This window comes from Rhinolophus sinicus, linkage group LG17 (genome assembly GCF_036562045.2).
Source record: "Rhinolophus sinicus isolate RSC01 linkage group LG17, ASM3656204v1, whole genome shotgun sequence".
NCBI lineage: Eukaryota > Metazoa > Chordata > Mammalia > Chiroptera > Rhinolophidae > Rhinolophus > Rhinolophus sinicus.
In genome coordinates, this window is record NC_133766.1 from 25,803,346 (window position 1) to 25,818,096 (window position 14,751).

The window sequence follows — 14,751 nt, forward strand, 5'->3', positions numbered from 1 at the left end:
CCTGGTACACACAGGCATTCAACACGTATTTCATGATGAATTTCTACCTTATCCTATGTGGCTTGCCACAGAAGAGAGGACAAAATTCAGGCAGAAGTTACAGCAAAAAGAGTCTATTGGCTGGTCTATCCCATTTATCCTATCCATCAAAGCCAAAAGGGTGGTAGTGGTGCTGGTAGAATGGGATCCAACGAAGAAGTGAAGGTAATGTCTGAGAAACATGGCCAAGATTTGTGGCCCTGAATCTCTTCATTTGATCATCAAACATTCTCTCTGTAGAACCATCCAGACTAGCTCAGTTCCAGTATTCCTTGGCCTGAGGTAGTGGGGCAGCATAATGCACTGAAAGTCACATGTGAGGACCCTGATGCTAGTAAGAGGCACGCAGCCCTTGGGAGATGATGATGGTGGTTCCTTGTGAGCCCAACATTCAGGCCTTCTCTGTCTTGAGAGAGCTAAGGGGATGACACACGTATGGCACTTGGGCCTAGATGAAGGTGCTGTGTCCACACAGGCTCTCCAGGCCTGTATCAGAGACCTGGGCTCCTTGTAGATTTGTGTCCTTTTAACTGACCAGCTCTCCAGAAGATACAACAAATGACGTTAGAGAACAGATACATAGTGTTTCAGCCTCTTTAAGGGGCTGAAGATGTATGTTCTAGTCCAGGCCCATCCTTCCACTTTCTAGAAGTGTGACCTTGAGCCTCTTGGAGCTTGAGCCACCTCATCTAAAGTGTTTTTCCTGTATCACAGGGCTACTGTGAGGCTCAAGTGCGTTGATATGTGGGAATGCTTTGTAAACTGTAAAGTTCTATGCAATATGAACTGGTTATTACAAGTTATTTATTCAGGGAAGCAGCAGATGAACCCCCACATCAAGGCAGTCCCAGCCATTCCTTCAATCAGGGTCTGCCTGCAGGGAAGGTCAACTTCAATTTCTTGAGGCAGCTGGGAGCTGGAGGGCTTTAGCCCACATCCATGTCTCTGGCCCCATCTAACACTCTGGTCAAGGCAGCGGGGGCCTGGCAGAAGGGTGCTGAGACTCCTTATTTAGTTCGCTGGTAGAACTGGAAGACAGCTTTCTCCTGCTCATACGTCTCGATTGAGCCAGGTCGAAGGCGCCGGATTTCAGCGATGGCATCTCCTGCAGCCAGGCCGCACTCCTTCACCAAGTAACAGGCCAGCATGGTGCCAGTGCGGCCAAAACCCAGCGCACAGTGCACTCCGACGGCCTGTGAAAGGGGAGCTTAATGGGTTGGAGCCTGACATCCTCCCAACACTCTCCTGCCTCTCACTTGAGTTGGTCTCTTTCTCCCTACAGCTGCTTCTTCTGGGTCAGGCCCAGGACTGCACGTCTCAGGCTCTCAGATGCAACAAGTGAAACCAAAGTCAGGGAGGGCTGTCTTGTACCTGGTGGCTTGGAGGCCACCAATCACCAGCAAAACGGCTAGTTCAAGCGCTGGTCTCCTGGCCTGCCTCCCCACAACCATCTACTTGCACTTTCTAGTGTAGAAGCCACTGGCTGTGTGCAGCTACTGAGTACCTGAAATGCTGCTAGTCCAAATGGAGATGTGATGTAAAATGCAACCAGGTTATGAAGATGTAGTACAAAAAACAATGAAAATATCTAAGAATTTGTTTTACATTAATTATATGTTGCAATGATAATATTTTTGACTTACTGGGTTAAATTATATTATCAAAATGAGTTTCTCCTGCTTTTTTACTTTTTAAAGTGTGGCTGGTAGAAACTTTGGCTCCATTATATTTGGACGGAGCACTTGGAGACTGCGGAATAGCCTCTGTCTTTGACCCCCATCTCTCCCAAGTCTGTCCATCCCTTCTCCTCAACTCTCCACAGGAGTTAGTTGTTAGTTTCCTCTCCACAAGCCCGGTTTACACCGCTGGGCCCTCTTTACTCCCCGCCCTTTGACGTCCTGGTTGCACCTGTTGTCTCCCGGCCCCTCGGTCTTCCCCCAATCTCTCTCCCAGCCTTGACTTCCCCAGCTCCGCCGGTTCCCCACTGACCCCGCCCAGGCCCCTCCTTCCTTGCGCTGACCCCGCCCACTGACCTCGCCCCGGGCGTTGGCCTCGTCCACGATCTGCACGAAGCGGTCGATCTGCTCCGGGGCGGGCGGGGAGAAGTCCGGGATACGCAGTCTGTGCAGGGTGAGGCCGGGGCAGCTGTCGCTGTGCGGGGGCCCGCGCTCCGTCAGGGACACCAGATGCCGCACGCCCAGGTCCAGCAGGAACTGGTAGTGGGCGGCGAGCCGGGGCAGCGCCAGCCCAGCCAACCGGCCAGGGAGCACCCACGAGAAGTTGGGGGGCTGCACGCCCATAGCTGGGGGAGAGCCCAGGAATAGCGAGTCACCTAGGCAAGGCAGCCCGTCCCGCTCCCGCCACTCGTCCGCTCGCCCGCCCGCCCGAGCCGGATAACCCCCACCTACCCAACACTGGCGTCTGGGGGGGCCGCGTCCAGGGCTATGTCCCTCTCTGCCAGCAGGCTTAACCCAGCTAAGAATGACCAAGAAAAGCACCAATCCGACCCCGTACCGACCAATCGTTGATTGGTTGGATAGTCAAAATGGGCGGATTACGGCAGCGGTGCGCACGGAGATTGGAGCAATGCTGAGAGCAAAGAAGAAAAACCTACAACAAATTTAAGAATTGTTTTCTGTGGATGACTGCTCTCTGGCGGTCGGTGGTAGTCACTGCATCACTGGCCAACTGCCTCTGCCGCCCAAATGCGTGGCCTCTTCTTAGTTTCTTTATAGTGGATGCCCAAGTAGCTAAGAGATGGCAAATCTACTTCTGCCTTGGGGGAAGAATCTCCTCTACAATAATTGTGACTAGTCACTATCGGTGACTTTCTGAACTCGTCCAGTAGGAGGGAATCACTACCGTTCAGGGGACTATTCTCATTTTTCCATTGCTGGAATTATGAAAGATACTGGGCCCTGAAATTAACAAAGTAGTTGAGTATTTACTGCATGCCAAATACTATTCTAAGCACTTTACATGTATTAACTCATTTAATTGTCACAATAATCTTATGAGGTAGGTAATATAATTAACTTTATTTTACAGATGAAAAAATTGAGGCTTTGGGAAGGTTCAGGAACTTGACCAAGGATGACTGATGGCCTGGGGATTTCAAACCAAGCAGCCTGGCTCCACAGTCTTGAACAACACAGTATTGTTTCCTAAAGTTAAATGGAAGGTTACTACCTTTTCACATAACCATCCTCATGCCTCCAAATGTGTGGGTTAAAAGTTGCAGGATTTCTTAATTTATATTTCATGATTTCCAAGCTCTCTGAGTCACCATGCCCCTAAGGGAGGCTAGTGTTTATCAGTGTTGTTCATAGAAAGTGGGGACCTAGATCTGAACACAGTGTCTCCGCTGTGATCTGACTGGTTCATATCCTTATTTGAACAATGTGCTTCTAGTAATGCAAGGTAATTATAATTATGAAAACAATTAACTCTTATTAAATGTGCTTATGTACCAGGCCCTGTGCCAAGTGCTTTCTGGAAGAACCACATGCAGAAAACATTTTTGTATCACTTTTGTACATGAGTAATCTGAGGCTTAGAAAAGTTGATTAACTTGGTCAAGGACACACAACTAGTAAGTAGCTGGGCTGGTTGAGCCAAGGTCTCTCTTGTTCCAAGCCCAAAGCACTTAGCTTCCCTCCCTCTGTCTCCCACTTCCCCTGACACACACATTTGACCATTTAAAGCTCTGGTTTCAGCGAAATGAAAAGGAATTTCTCTTTCCTCAAAGGTCAAAGCCTGCTCTGACCCTGTGGAAAATGCACTTACCACTTACCCCGACAATGCTGAAGCATTGCCTCCAAAGGCTCTCCCTGGGTTCCAGGAGCTGCCAAATCCATGCTTTCCTCCCCGTCTGTGCAATCACAGCCCTGATTAAGCCCTTCTCATTTGCACACTCATTTCCCACAAAACTACCTATCAATCTGTCTAGCCCACCTCAATTCATTCCTTTCTGTCCTTCCCTGCTGTGCCTCTCAGCCACCAGTACTCCCCCCCCCCCCCCCATTTCTGGTTGCACTGCCTCTGCAGACAAGAACCCACCACTTGCTTCTTTCAAATTGATCTTTTCTCAGTCTCTTTACTTTGCTCTCCTTTCTTTGTTCCCTCCACTCATCAGGGGAAAACTTCCCACATCTTTCCCCACCACCCTATACGCCTGTCTTGTCTCCTTGAGAACCAACTCAATGCCCATCTTCACCAGAGAAAAGAAAGACATTTCTGGGGGAGACAGAAATTCTTTTCTCCCCTGAGCCCCTCTTCCCCCAACAGTGATTCTCCCCCATGGGTGGTTCTGCGGAGGTGGAAGTGCATCCTTTTACCTACCTGGGCCTCCTTCTGGAAAGGCCAGTTGCCTCCCTTTGTAGGAATTCTTTCCTCTTCTCTACTGCTCTGTCCCTTCCAATAGACCTCGGGTGAAAAAGCTCAGGGTCCCTGTTTTGGGCTGTGTCCCATTTTCAAGGGTGCTATTTAATTTTCTGTCTTGGACCCAGGGAGCCTCAAACTAAAAGGAAAAGTCCGTTCTGATGGTTTCCTGACTAGGACCCTTGCAACTTAACAGTGTCAGCACTCTGTATGAGCCCCTCCCTCCTTTTGCAATACTGACCTTTCTTTCCTTTCTCCTCTGTAAAGTGTTACCTGACCCTCAGGAAGATTTTGGCTTTTTCTGTACTCCCATCTCACTCCATATAAATAGGTATTCCCAGTATGGCAGTTGTGTTATTGGGTTGGGGTTACCTATTTGTATAGAAGCATCACTCTATCTTTGAATTCCATACATCTCATATGGAGCTTGATACACAGTGCTCAAAAATGTTAAATGAACCAATGAGTGAAAAAATAAAAAATAAGTAGAATGCATAGTAGGCAAGACTGTGAATGTATATTTCTAGGTGTGTATGTGAGTCTTCAGGACTAGGTGACAATGTGTGTCTGTATTTGTTTGTTTATTTGTTTATTACTCATCCCCTGCGCCCTCCCCTTTGGGAACAATCAGCTTGTTTTCTATCTCTATGGGTCTGTATATCACTTTTTTATTTTTTTAAAGATTTTATTGGGGAAGGGGAACAGGACTTTATTGGGGAACAGTGTGTACTTTCAGGACTTTTTTCCAAGTCAAGTTGTTGTCCCTTCAATCTTAGTTGTGGAGGGTGCCATTCAGCTTCAAGTTGTTATCCTTTCAGTCTTAGTTATGGAGGGTGCAGCTCAGTTCCAGGTCCAGTTGCCATTTCTAGTTGCAGGGGGCAGAGCCCACCATCCCTTGCGGGACTCGAGGAATTGAACTGGCAACCTTGTGATTGAGAGCCCACTGGCCCATGTGGGAATCGAACTGGCAGCCTTCGGAGTTAGGAGCATGGAGCTCTAACCACCTGAGCCACCGGGCTGGCCCTGTGTATCACTTTTTAACTGCACGAATTTGAGGACTATGTTGAGTACTGTGTATAGCACCTTCTTGAGGTATACTTTTTACATGTCTGTGCTTTTTTTTTTTTTTAATTCCCCTTCCCCTTCCCCTTGTCAAGCCGTTATTCCCTGTCTAGTTGTGGAGGACACAGCTCACTGGCCCATGTTGGTATTATGAGCCTTGCACTCTACCCAGATGAGCCAGTCGTTGCTGGCCGACTGCTCACGGCAGCTCACGGCAGTTCACAGCACAGCCCAGCTCCAGGGTAGAGCCATTGTTTTCAATCTAGCTGTAGAGGGCGCAGCTCACTGGCCCATGTGGGAATCCAACCAGCGACCTCAGTGTCAACACTCTAACCACCTGAGCCACCCGGCTGCCCCATGTCTGTGCTTTTAAGGAGAGAATGATGGTGTCAGTATGATCCTGGCTTAGTCTAATTACCATTTTTGTAAAAAGGGATAAATAAGCCTTACTCTTTATAGAGCTCTGCTCCTGTTGTGTGCATGTATTGTGCAAGTGTGTGTATGGAAATGTGTGTATCTGAGTTTGTTGAGGGGGACATATTCATGAAGAACAATCTGTTTTCAGTGATCGTGGGCTAAATAATATGCTTAATTTCTCTGACTTCCAGAAATTTACAATATACTTGGGGGACTTAGAATCAAATATAATTTTTCTCATAACATAATAAAGTACTAAATTACTCATCAAAGACAATCAGATAATACATATTAAAAAGTTAATTGTGCAAACAGTTGTGCATAACAAACACAAAAGAAGTCAGTGGGGAAGGATAACTTTGGGTTAGAATCACCAGAAAAGTCTTATGAAGACAGGGGTCTTCTTTCCATTCTGTCCATTGTGAAATATTGGAAATAACTTTCATTGAATAGCTCAACAGAACAGTTTTAGGGCATTCTAGTTTCTCTTTCCCAGCTGATAAGAATGTTTTGACCTAGGTCTCTTTCATGTTGAGGCCCCAGTTCCCTGAGAGGTTGATGCCAGTAGTAGTTAGAGGTGAAGCCAGAGTCAGATAATTTTTTCCTCCAAGCAGGTCTTGTGTCCCACTAAAGCAAAGGATTGCTTGGTTTTGGGTTTCTGTGACACTTGGATTGCAGTCAGAATTCTCAGTGTCTTAAATCTTCTTTTGTCTAAACACATTTCACACTTGGGACTGGATGAGCTGGAAATTGGATTTAAGAAGTGATGGTGTGGTAGTCAAGCTCCAAGATGGCCCCCAGTGATCCATCTCACGCCTTGTGTAGTTCTTTTTCACAGTGATAGTGCTGGTTTTTGTAACCAGCAGGATACTGTAGAAATGATAGTGTGTGACTTCTTAGGTTAAGTCATAAAACACACTTTGGTTTTTGCCTTGCTCTATCTAGGAAGAAGCCAGCTGCCATGTTGTGAGGACAAGGAGTTTTATGGAGAGATCCATGTGGTGAGGAACTGAGATTTCATACCAACATTATGTAAGAGAGCTATTTTGCAAGCAGATCCTCTAGCCCCATCAAGACTTTAGATGGCCTGCCCAACATCTTCACAATAACCTCATGGATTCCTTGAGCCAGAACCACCCAACTAAGACTCTCTTGAATTTCTTACCCACAGAGACTGTGAGATAATATTAATAAATATTTACTATTTTGAGCCATCAAATTTTGGGATAATTATTAATGCAGCCATAGGTAACTAATACAGATGGGAATATTCAGATAGAAGGAAAGAAGATAAATAATTTCTAATAAGCTCTAGAAGTGAAATAAAATTGTTTGTTTTTAAAATAAAAAAGTTATACTAGGAGCAATTGTGGTCTAAGTGTGTGTGTATGTGTGTTTGTTGGGGATGGAGTGTTGTGAAAAGTCAATGAATTTTTCCACATTTAGAGAACCATGCTATGTAGAAGAACCAAGCAGAATAGTTTGGGTGTGGGCTTTGTGTGTGTGTGGTGTTGGGAGTATGGTGGCTTTATGTAGTATTCGTATAGCTAGGGATGATACACAAATTATTTAATAACTGGCCATGGCACAGGAAGCAAGCAATCAGAATGGACCCTCTCACAATCAGTACCATTACCTATAAACAGTGAAGCTATTCTGCTATCTATTGGATACATATCAGTATGGAGTGCAGAGGCTTTGACATGATCTACGTGTGGCCAGATTACCTTGGATATTTTAATAAAAGTCTTTCCACAAGATGGTACGGATAGCTTTTCCTTGTTTCTCCTTTTTTTTTCCGTCTTGTTGACAATTTATAATTTGCATACTATTACAGAATCTACTATCACTGAAATCTCACAATTTACTAGTTGCTTTCTTGTACTTCTGACAATTCTACTGATGTCATGGCACTTTAAATTATGTTTTTCCTTTAGACCATTCAAGGAGCACTTTGAGACTTCATGCTGGGATGTTGAAGGATGGTGCCTTATACCAGAAGCTATGATTAAGGGGTTTGGAGATAGGGAAGGAGTTGGGCCTAGACTTTAGTTTTTGCAAAGCTATTCATCAAAGTCAGGTGAGGGCAGAGTCAAAGAAGAGGGAGCATTCAGTTTGGTAAGAGCCACTTTTGTGATGCAAACCATTTTGAAGAACTCTCTCACTTCTACCATTCATGTGGCTACAACCTCTTTTTTTTGCCATGGATCTGAAAGGAAAAAATTACTGGACATATTTGCATTGCAGTTTTCACAACATAAATGTCAAAATTGGAAGAAATCTTAAGAGATTTCCTGGTTTTACCTCTCCATTTCTAGGTAAGGAAACTAATGGTCACTCAGTTGGTCCAGGCTAGGACTCAATCCATTCTATCAAACATCATTGAGTCACTAAACTATGTAACCTAGACCAAGTTACTTAAAATTTCTAAGTATCTATTTCCTCAACTACAAAATATACAGAGCATGCCAAAAAAATGTATACACATTTTAAGAAATAAAAAAACTGTATTAAAATTGTAATACTCAATATATACCGATAACAAAAGATGAATACAAGTCATGTGCATACCTTTTTTTGGCACCTCTGGTATATATCTATTGTCTATGATGACATAGATTATTAAGGATTATTATTAATATGGTTAAATAAGCTAAGAATATGTAAAGTACCTAGCAAAGTGCTGGCACATAATTGATGCTCAAAAGATGGAAGCTACATACTGCTACTACCACCGTCATCACAGGATGATGAGAGAGAATAAATGAAGAAATTACACTTACATTGAAACATCTCTTATGTGAAGTGTGTAGTGGTTGGCAGAATTCTAAGATGGTCCCAAATGACCCACACTCTTCAAGGAGAGGATATCACTCCTATGATTATGTTATGTTACATGGCAAAAGGGGGCCATGGCAAGATGGCCTCTAGGATCTGAGTGGGTCCCAGCTGACAGCTGCTTAGAAAGCAGGGACTTCAGTCCTACAAATGAAGAAAGTGAATTCTGCCAATCTGAATGAACTTGATAGAGGACCCAAGCCTCTGAAGAGAGTTGAAGCCTGCTCGGCATCTTAATTTCAGCCTGAGGAGATCCTGGGCAGAGGATTCAGCTAACTAATAACTGGACTTCTGACCTACAGAACTGTGAGGTAGTAAATGGGTGTTTTTTCAGCCACTAAATTTGTGGCAATTTGTTATGCAGCAAAAGAAAACTAATACAGATGCTGTATGTAGGGACAGAGTCCCAGAGAGCAGTTTCCAGGCTTTTGGCCTCACGTGGAAAGGTGCTGCATCGGATAGTAGATGGCCGTCAGCTGTGGCTAACTGGCCATCAGCTGTAACCAGTTAGCGAATTAGCCACTAGTATAACTGCCGTGGCTGCCTTGGTTGGTTGGTTGGTCGGTTGGCAGGCAGAAAAGTGGATGGTGGATTGTGGATTGTATGGATCCTACTTCGTGTGTATGTCTCGCCTGGCCGCCAGTGAGACTGACGCGCAGGAAGACCCCTTGTTGGGGTACTGGTGGATGTTTGCTCCCTGTGTCTCCAACCCAGCCACCACTGAGAATATAGTGGTGTGACTCCCCTATCTATGGCTCCGCTGGTGTTCCTTTTTGGCCTCCCTATATCCTGCGTTCTTATGTGGAAAGCAGGAGCTGAGACCTCGCATGACACATGGTGCAGCGAGCAGGGTATGGTGCTGGCCAGGACTTTCCGAAGGTCAGTGGAGCAGTTTGTGCATAAGAACACTCAGTCTCAGGAAGCCCGTGAGGAGAGGTGCCAGGAACAGGAAACACAATCTGCTTGGGAGAAACTTGACCTCTCGGTGAATTGGTGGTCCTCTGAAGCCTCTGGATGGCACACTGCCCTGTTGGCCAAAGCAGCGACATGGTGTGTCATGCTGGAAGGCCTGCGGGGTCTCTGCTCCCGCTCTCCACACAAGAACGTAGGATATGGTGAGGCCAAAAAGGAACACCCACGGAGCCATAGGTAGGGGAGTCATACCACTATGGTCTCACTGGAGGCTGGGTTCACCGGACATGCGACCTGCTGTCCGTTTTTCTGCCAACCAACCGACGACTCTCCTCCACTCTCCTCGGCTCTCCTCCATAGGTGCAGCAGTTATATTAGCAGCCAATTGGCTAACTGGCTACAGCTGACGGCCAATTAGCCACAGCTGACGGCCATCTACTACCCGAGCCAGGACCTTTCCACGTGAGGCCGAGAGCCTGTAAACTACTTTCTGGGGCTCTGTCCCCACATGGTAGTCTGCTGCTGCCATGGGCTCCTAGAGTTGTGGACATCTTACACCGAGGCCTCCACTCACTTGGACACCTGGCATGGCGAGCAGGATTCCGGCCAGGTAGGAATGGAGTCTGACTCTGGGCAGGACGACAAGTGGCCCCCACACAGTGTGTGATGCCTGGTAGCCACTGTTCTCAGGAGTTAGACCCCTGAGGAGGGATGGGAGGACATGGATGGCGCTCCAGCCAGCATGGAGAGGGCCCTGCAGGTTCTAGCTGAGCAGTTGCCGGAGGAGGAGAAGGGTACAGCCGGTCGTGTGGGCTGGACGTTCCTCACCATCTTGCATTGTAACATAGAGGACGCGCTTAATGAAATAGCTCAGGACCGGACCAGCAGCCCCGGTGGGAGGTGCTGGAAGCTTGGGACCATCAGTTAGAGGAGGTCGTCACCATGTTGCCTCATAACTCAGAGGAAGCGCTGGCTGGGATAGCCCAGGTGCGGGACCAGGTATCCTGGTGGGAGGCGCTGGAAGCTCGGTCTGCCTGTTAGAGGATGATCCTGACAGCGGAGACTCTGAGGCAGAGGTGGACGATCCGAGTGGAGACAATGTAGCTCCCAACCCCCATGCCCAACCCATCTTGAAGCAAAAGGCAAAACACGAGCAACCTTTGGGCCCCAGGGGCGTTGCTGCCGGCAACCCAGCTGTGACTGAGTTCACAACCTAGGCCCCATACACTCCCACTGAGTTGCAGGAGGTAGGGAGGCAGTACAGACAGCGCCCTGAAGAGCCAGTCTCAGCTTGGCTGCCATGTTTATGGGATGAGGGGACAGACAGCATTCTCTGCTCCCCAGGTGACATGGAAAAGCTAGCCTCCATGACAGTGCATCCGTCCCTGCAAAAAAGGTTACGGAATTGCCATAGGTTGGCCCAAGACCAGGGCAACCACACTCTAATGGAGTGGCTCACTGCTGCGGTACGCACAGTATGGGGACAGGCTGGCGAGCTGCCAGACACTGTGAGTCAATGGCAGTCATATACAGAAGTTACGCAAATAATCCGAGAAATGGGTATGAGACATGCTATGTTCAAACCTAATATGTGGGGGCCAAATGACGAGCTTTTTACAGCCAGCATGAGAGATCTGGTTTTGGATACTGCACCTGCCAGTGCTTTTGGATCCTTGGTTGCCATTCTTATGCCCTGTGTGGGGCGACGGATTCATGAAGTTACCATTGCCATGGCCACCCTACCGGATGTTGAAAGCCGGAGGCGAAGGAAGTTAAGACAGGAGGTCCAAGAAGTCGAGACCTGGAGGCCTGAATCAAAAGTAAGGGGGCGAGGTCACGGGCCTCAGAGAGTAACAGGAATGCAGCGTGATCTCGTGGCAGCACGAGTTGATCGGGGGGAAAAAAAGACCGACAACCCAATGCTCTCTTGTTGGAACTTTGGAAAGAGTTGTACCTGGAACGACAATTCCGGAGAAGCCTAAAGGAGAAGTCCGGGAAAGCACCAACCATGTCTCTCCAGGACTTCATGCAGTGCTTGAGACTGTCTCCTTTCAGCTTGATTAAGGGTGGGGCCAAGGTACCCGGTCAGAGGGGACGAGCGGAGACCAGAGACCCCATGTGGAACTGTCCATACATTGGTCCCCTTCTAATGTACAGAGGGTTTTGGCTCTAGTTGACACTGGCGCCGACTTCAGTCTCGTTTATGGGAACCCAGAACTGTTCCCTGGACCAGCAACCTGCATTGATGGCTACAAGGGAAAGACTGTGACTGTAAAAGCTATTTCCTTACCACTGGGTATAGGAAGGCTTCCCCCTCGTACCTACAAGGTGTATGTCTCCCCTGTTCCGGAGTATATTCTAGGGGTGGGCGTGCTACATGGCCTCAGCTTACAGACGTCGGTAGGAGAGTTCTGTCTCCGGATCTGGGTGGTGAAAGCGGTGACACGCGGGCATGCTCACCACCCTCCTCAAGTGTTGCCACAGCCCTGGCGCGTGGTTACAGTGCGACAGTACCGCCTGCCAGGAGGACAGGAAGAGATTGGTCATACAATATTGGAATTGGAGAAGGCACATATTGTGAGGTCGACACATAGTCCCTTTAACTTCCCAGTATGGCCTGTCAAGAAGCCAGATGGGACCTGGCAAATGACTGTGGACTATAGGGAGTTAAATAATGTGATGCCACCCTTGCACGCTGCAATACCTTCAATACACAATTTGATGGGTCGTCTGACTGTCCGCCTGGGAACGTATCACTATGTAGTGGACTTGGCCAATGCTTTTTTCTCCCTTGACATTGCACCCAAGTGTCAAGAGCAGTTTGCTTTTACTTGGGATGGGCGGCAGTGGACTTTTCAAGTCCTTCTGCAAGGATACTTGCACAGCCCCACTATCTGCCACGGGCTCGTAGCCCAGGATTTGGCACAGGGGGATCACCCGTCCTCTGTGGCCTTGTTTCACTATGTTGATGATATTTTACTAATATCTGATTCTCTTTCAGATTTAGAGCAAGCAGCTCCCTCTCTTGTCTGCCACCTGAAGTCACATGGCTGGGCAGTGAATGAGGAAAAGTTCCAAGGCCCTGGCTTATCCGTCAAGTTTGTGGGTGTTGTGTGGTTGGGTAAGACAAAGGTCATACCTGAGGTGATTATTGACAAAATATAAGAATTTCCCCGAGCAGCCAAGGTCTCCCAACTGCAGACGTATTTGGGACTGCTGGGGTATTGGTGGGCTTTGTACCTCATTTAGCACAAAAGGCAAGGCCCTTGTATAACATGAAAAAAAAGGGGGCCTCGTGGGATTGGACAAAGGTTATAGAGCAAGGCTTTGTTGCCACAAAACGGGCAGTGCAACAGGCACAGGCTATGCAAGTAGTAGACCCTGGTGGCCCATTTGAACTTGATGTTCACGTAACCCAAGAGGGGTACGGATGGGGCCTCTGGCAATGGCAGGGGCATCTCCGGTTGCCAGTGGGATTTTGGTCCCAATTGTGGAAAGGAGCAGAAGTCCGCTAGTATCTAATAGAGAAACAGCTGACTGCTGTGTATGCAGCCCTAGTGGCCACAGAAGCCATCACAGGAACTGCGCCGGTGTTGGTTCGAACAACCTATCCCATCCAGGGGTGGGTCGTACGTGGACCCAGGGACCCAAAACTGGGGTGGCACAGACCACCACCCTCGCCAAGTGGGGTGCCTACTTGGAGCAACATAGCACCCTTAGTTCAAGCCCTTGAGCACAGAGCTACAACAGGTCCTGGGGCCTGTGGAGCTTGTAGCCCAGGGTGAGCCAAGCGCTCTGCCTAGAGGGGAGGACTTGGAGCCCTCGCCCTACAAAGAAGGACAGTCCCCAGTACCTGAGGATGCCTGGTTTACCGATGGTTCTAGCCGAGGGGCTGCAGCCGTTTGGACGGCTATTGGTGTCCAGCCCAAAACAGACACCATTTGGTTTGATACTGGGATGGGCCAGAGTAGCCAGTGGGCTGAGCTACAGGCTATGTGGATGATAATCAACAATGAGCCCGGGCCCCTAGTTATTCGTACTGACAGCTGGGTTGTGTTCCGGGGCCTAACGTTGTGGCTCTCCACGTGGAAACACCAAAACTGGTTGGTGGGACACCGTCCACTGTTAGGTCAAGCCATGTGGCAGGACCTCTGGGACCTAGGACAGGGAAAGGAGGTAACCCCAATGTAAGTCACAGGTCACTCCCCCTTAGTGTCCCTAGGTAATGATGAAGCAGATATCCTAGCATGGGTCCGAGGGTTAGAACGGTGTCGTGCGGGAGACCCTGCTCACCGTGCCAGGTGTCTGAGTGGGTGGAGGCCTCCTTGTAAGCTATCCACAAGCTTCGGATCCTAAGGCCACAGCAGATCAACAAAAGGAGGACACCGCCTTCTATGCCCAAGAAGGTGGTGTGCCAGCTGGAGGCTCGAGTCTCCCAGGCAGACCGCGCCTCCCGTTCCCGGTGTCGCTCCTCATGGGCCTCCCGAAGCTGGGCTCTCACACGAACAAACCGCTCCACCATGCTTTGGTAGGTTTTGGCCGGCACCGCACTCTGCTTACGAAGCTGAGCTTTTATACGTGTAAACTGCTCCAGTACATTCCGGAGAGTTTCAGCCGACACCATACCCTGCTCGCTGTGCCATTTGTCGTGCGTGGAGGCCTTCTCGCCGCGTCATCTTTCAGGCGGGGCGGCCTGCAGGGTCTCTGCTCCCGCTCCCCACACAAGAACGCAGGATATGGTGAGGCCAACAAGGAACACCCATGGGGCCATAGGTAGGGGAGCCATACCACCACGGTCTCACTGGAGGCTGGGCCCACTGGATGCCGACCTGCCGTCCGCTTTTCCGCCAACTGACCGACCGACGACTCTTCTCCACTCTCTCAACTCTGTTCCTCTCTCTCGGCTCTCCTCTTCCGCTCTCTTTGGCTCTGCTCGGCTCTGCTCGGCTCCTCCGCAATCCTCGGCAATCCTTCGTAGCCGCAGCAGTTATACCAGCGGCCAATCGGCTAACCGGCCACAGCCGATGGCCAATCAGCCACAGCCAACGGCCATTCACCACCCGAGCCAGCACCCTTCCACGTGAGGCCGAGAGCCTGTAAACT

General features: G+C 48.7%; 1 protein-coding gene across 2 annotated transcripts; it reads right to left on the minus strand.

The window, feature by feature from the left end:
• Positions 1-826: 826 nt before the first annotated feature.
• Positions 827-2,573, minus strand: DUSP23 (dual specificity phosphatase 23). Of its 2 annotated transcripts, XM_019716861.2 has the most exons (3): positions 2,448-2,573; positions 2,073-2,341; positions 827-1,232 (listed from the first exon to the last, which is right to left on the minus strand). In XM_019716861.2, exons 2-3 carry the CDS (start codon positions 2,337-2,339, stop codon positions 1,047-1,049), a joined length of 453 nt encoding a protein of 150 aa, XP_019572420.1. In that variant the 5' UTR covers positions 2,340-2,341; positions 2,448-2,573; the 3' UTR covers positions 827-1,046. The 2 variants fall into 2 exon arrangements, with proteins under 2 accessions (XP_019572420.1, XP_019572419.1); XM_019716860.2 differs by lacking the exon at positions 2,448-2,573 and having other exon boundaries at positions 2,073-2,441.
• Between the last annotated feature and the right edge of the window lie 12,178 nt (positions 2,574-14,751).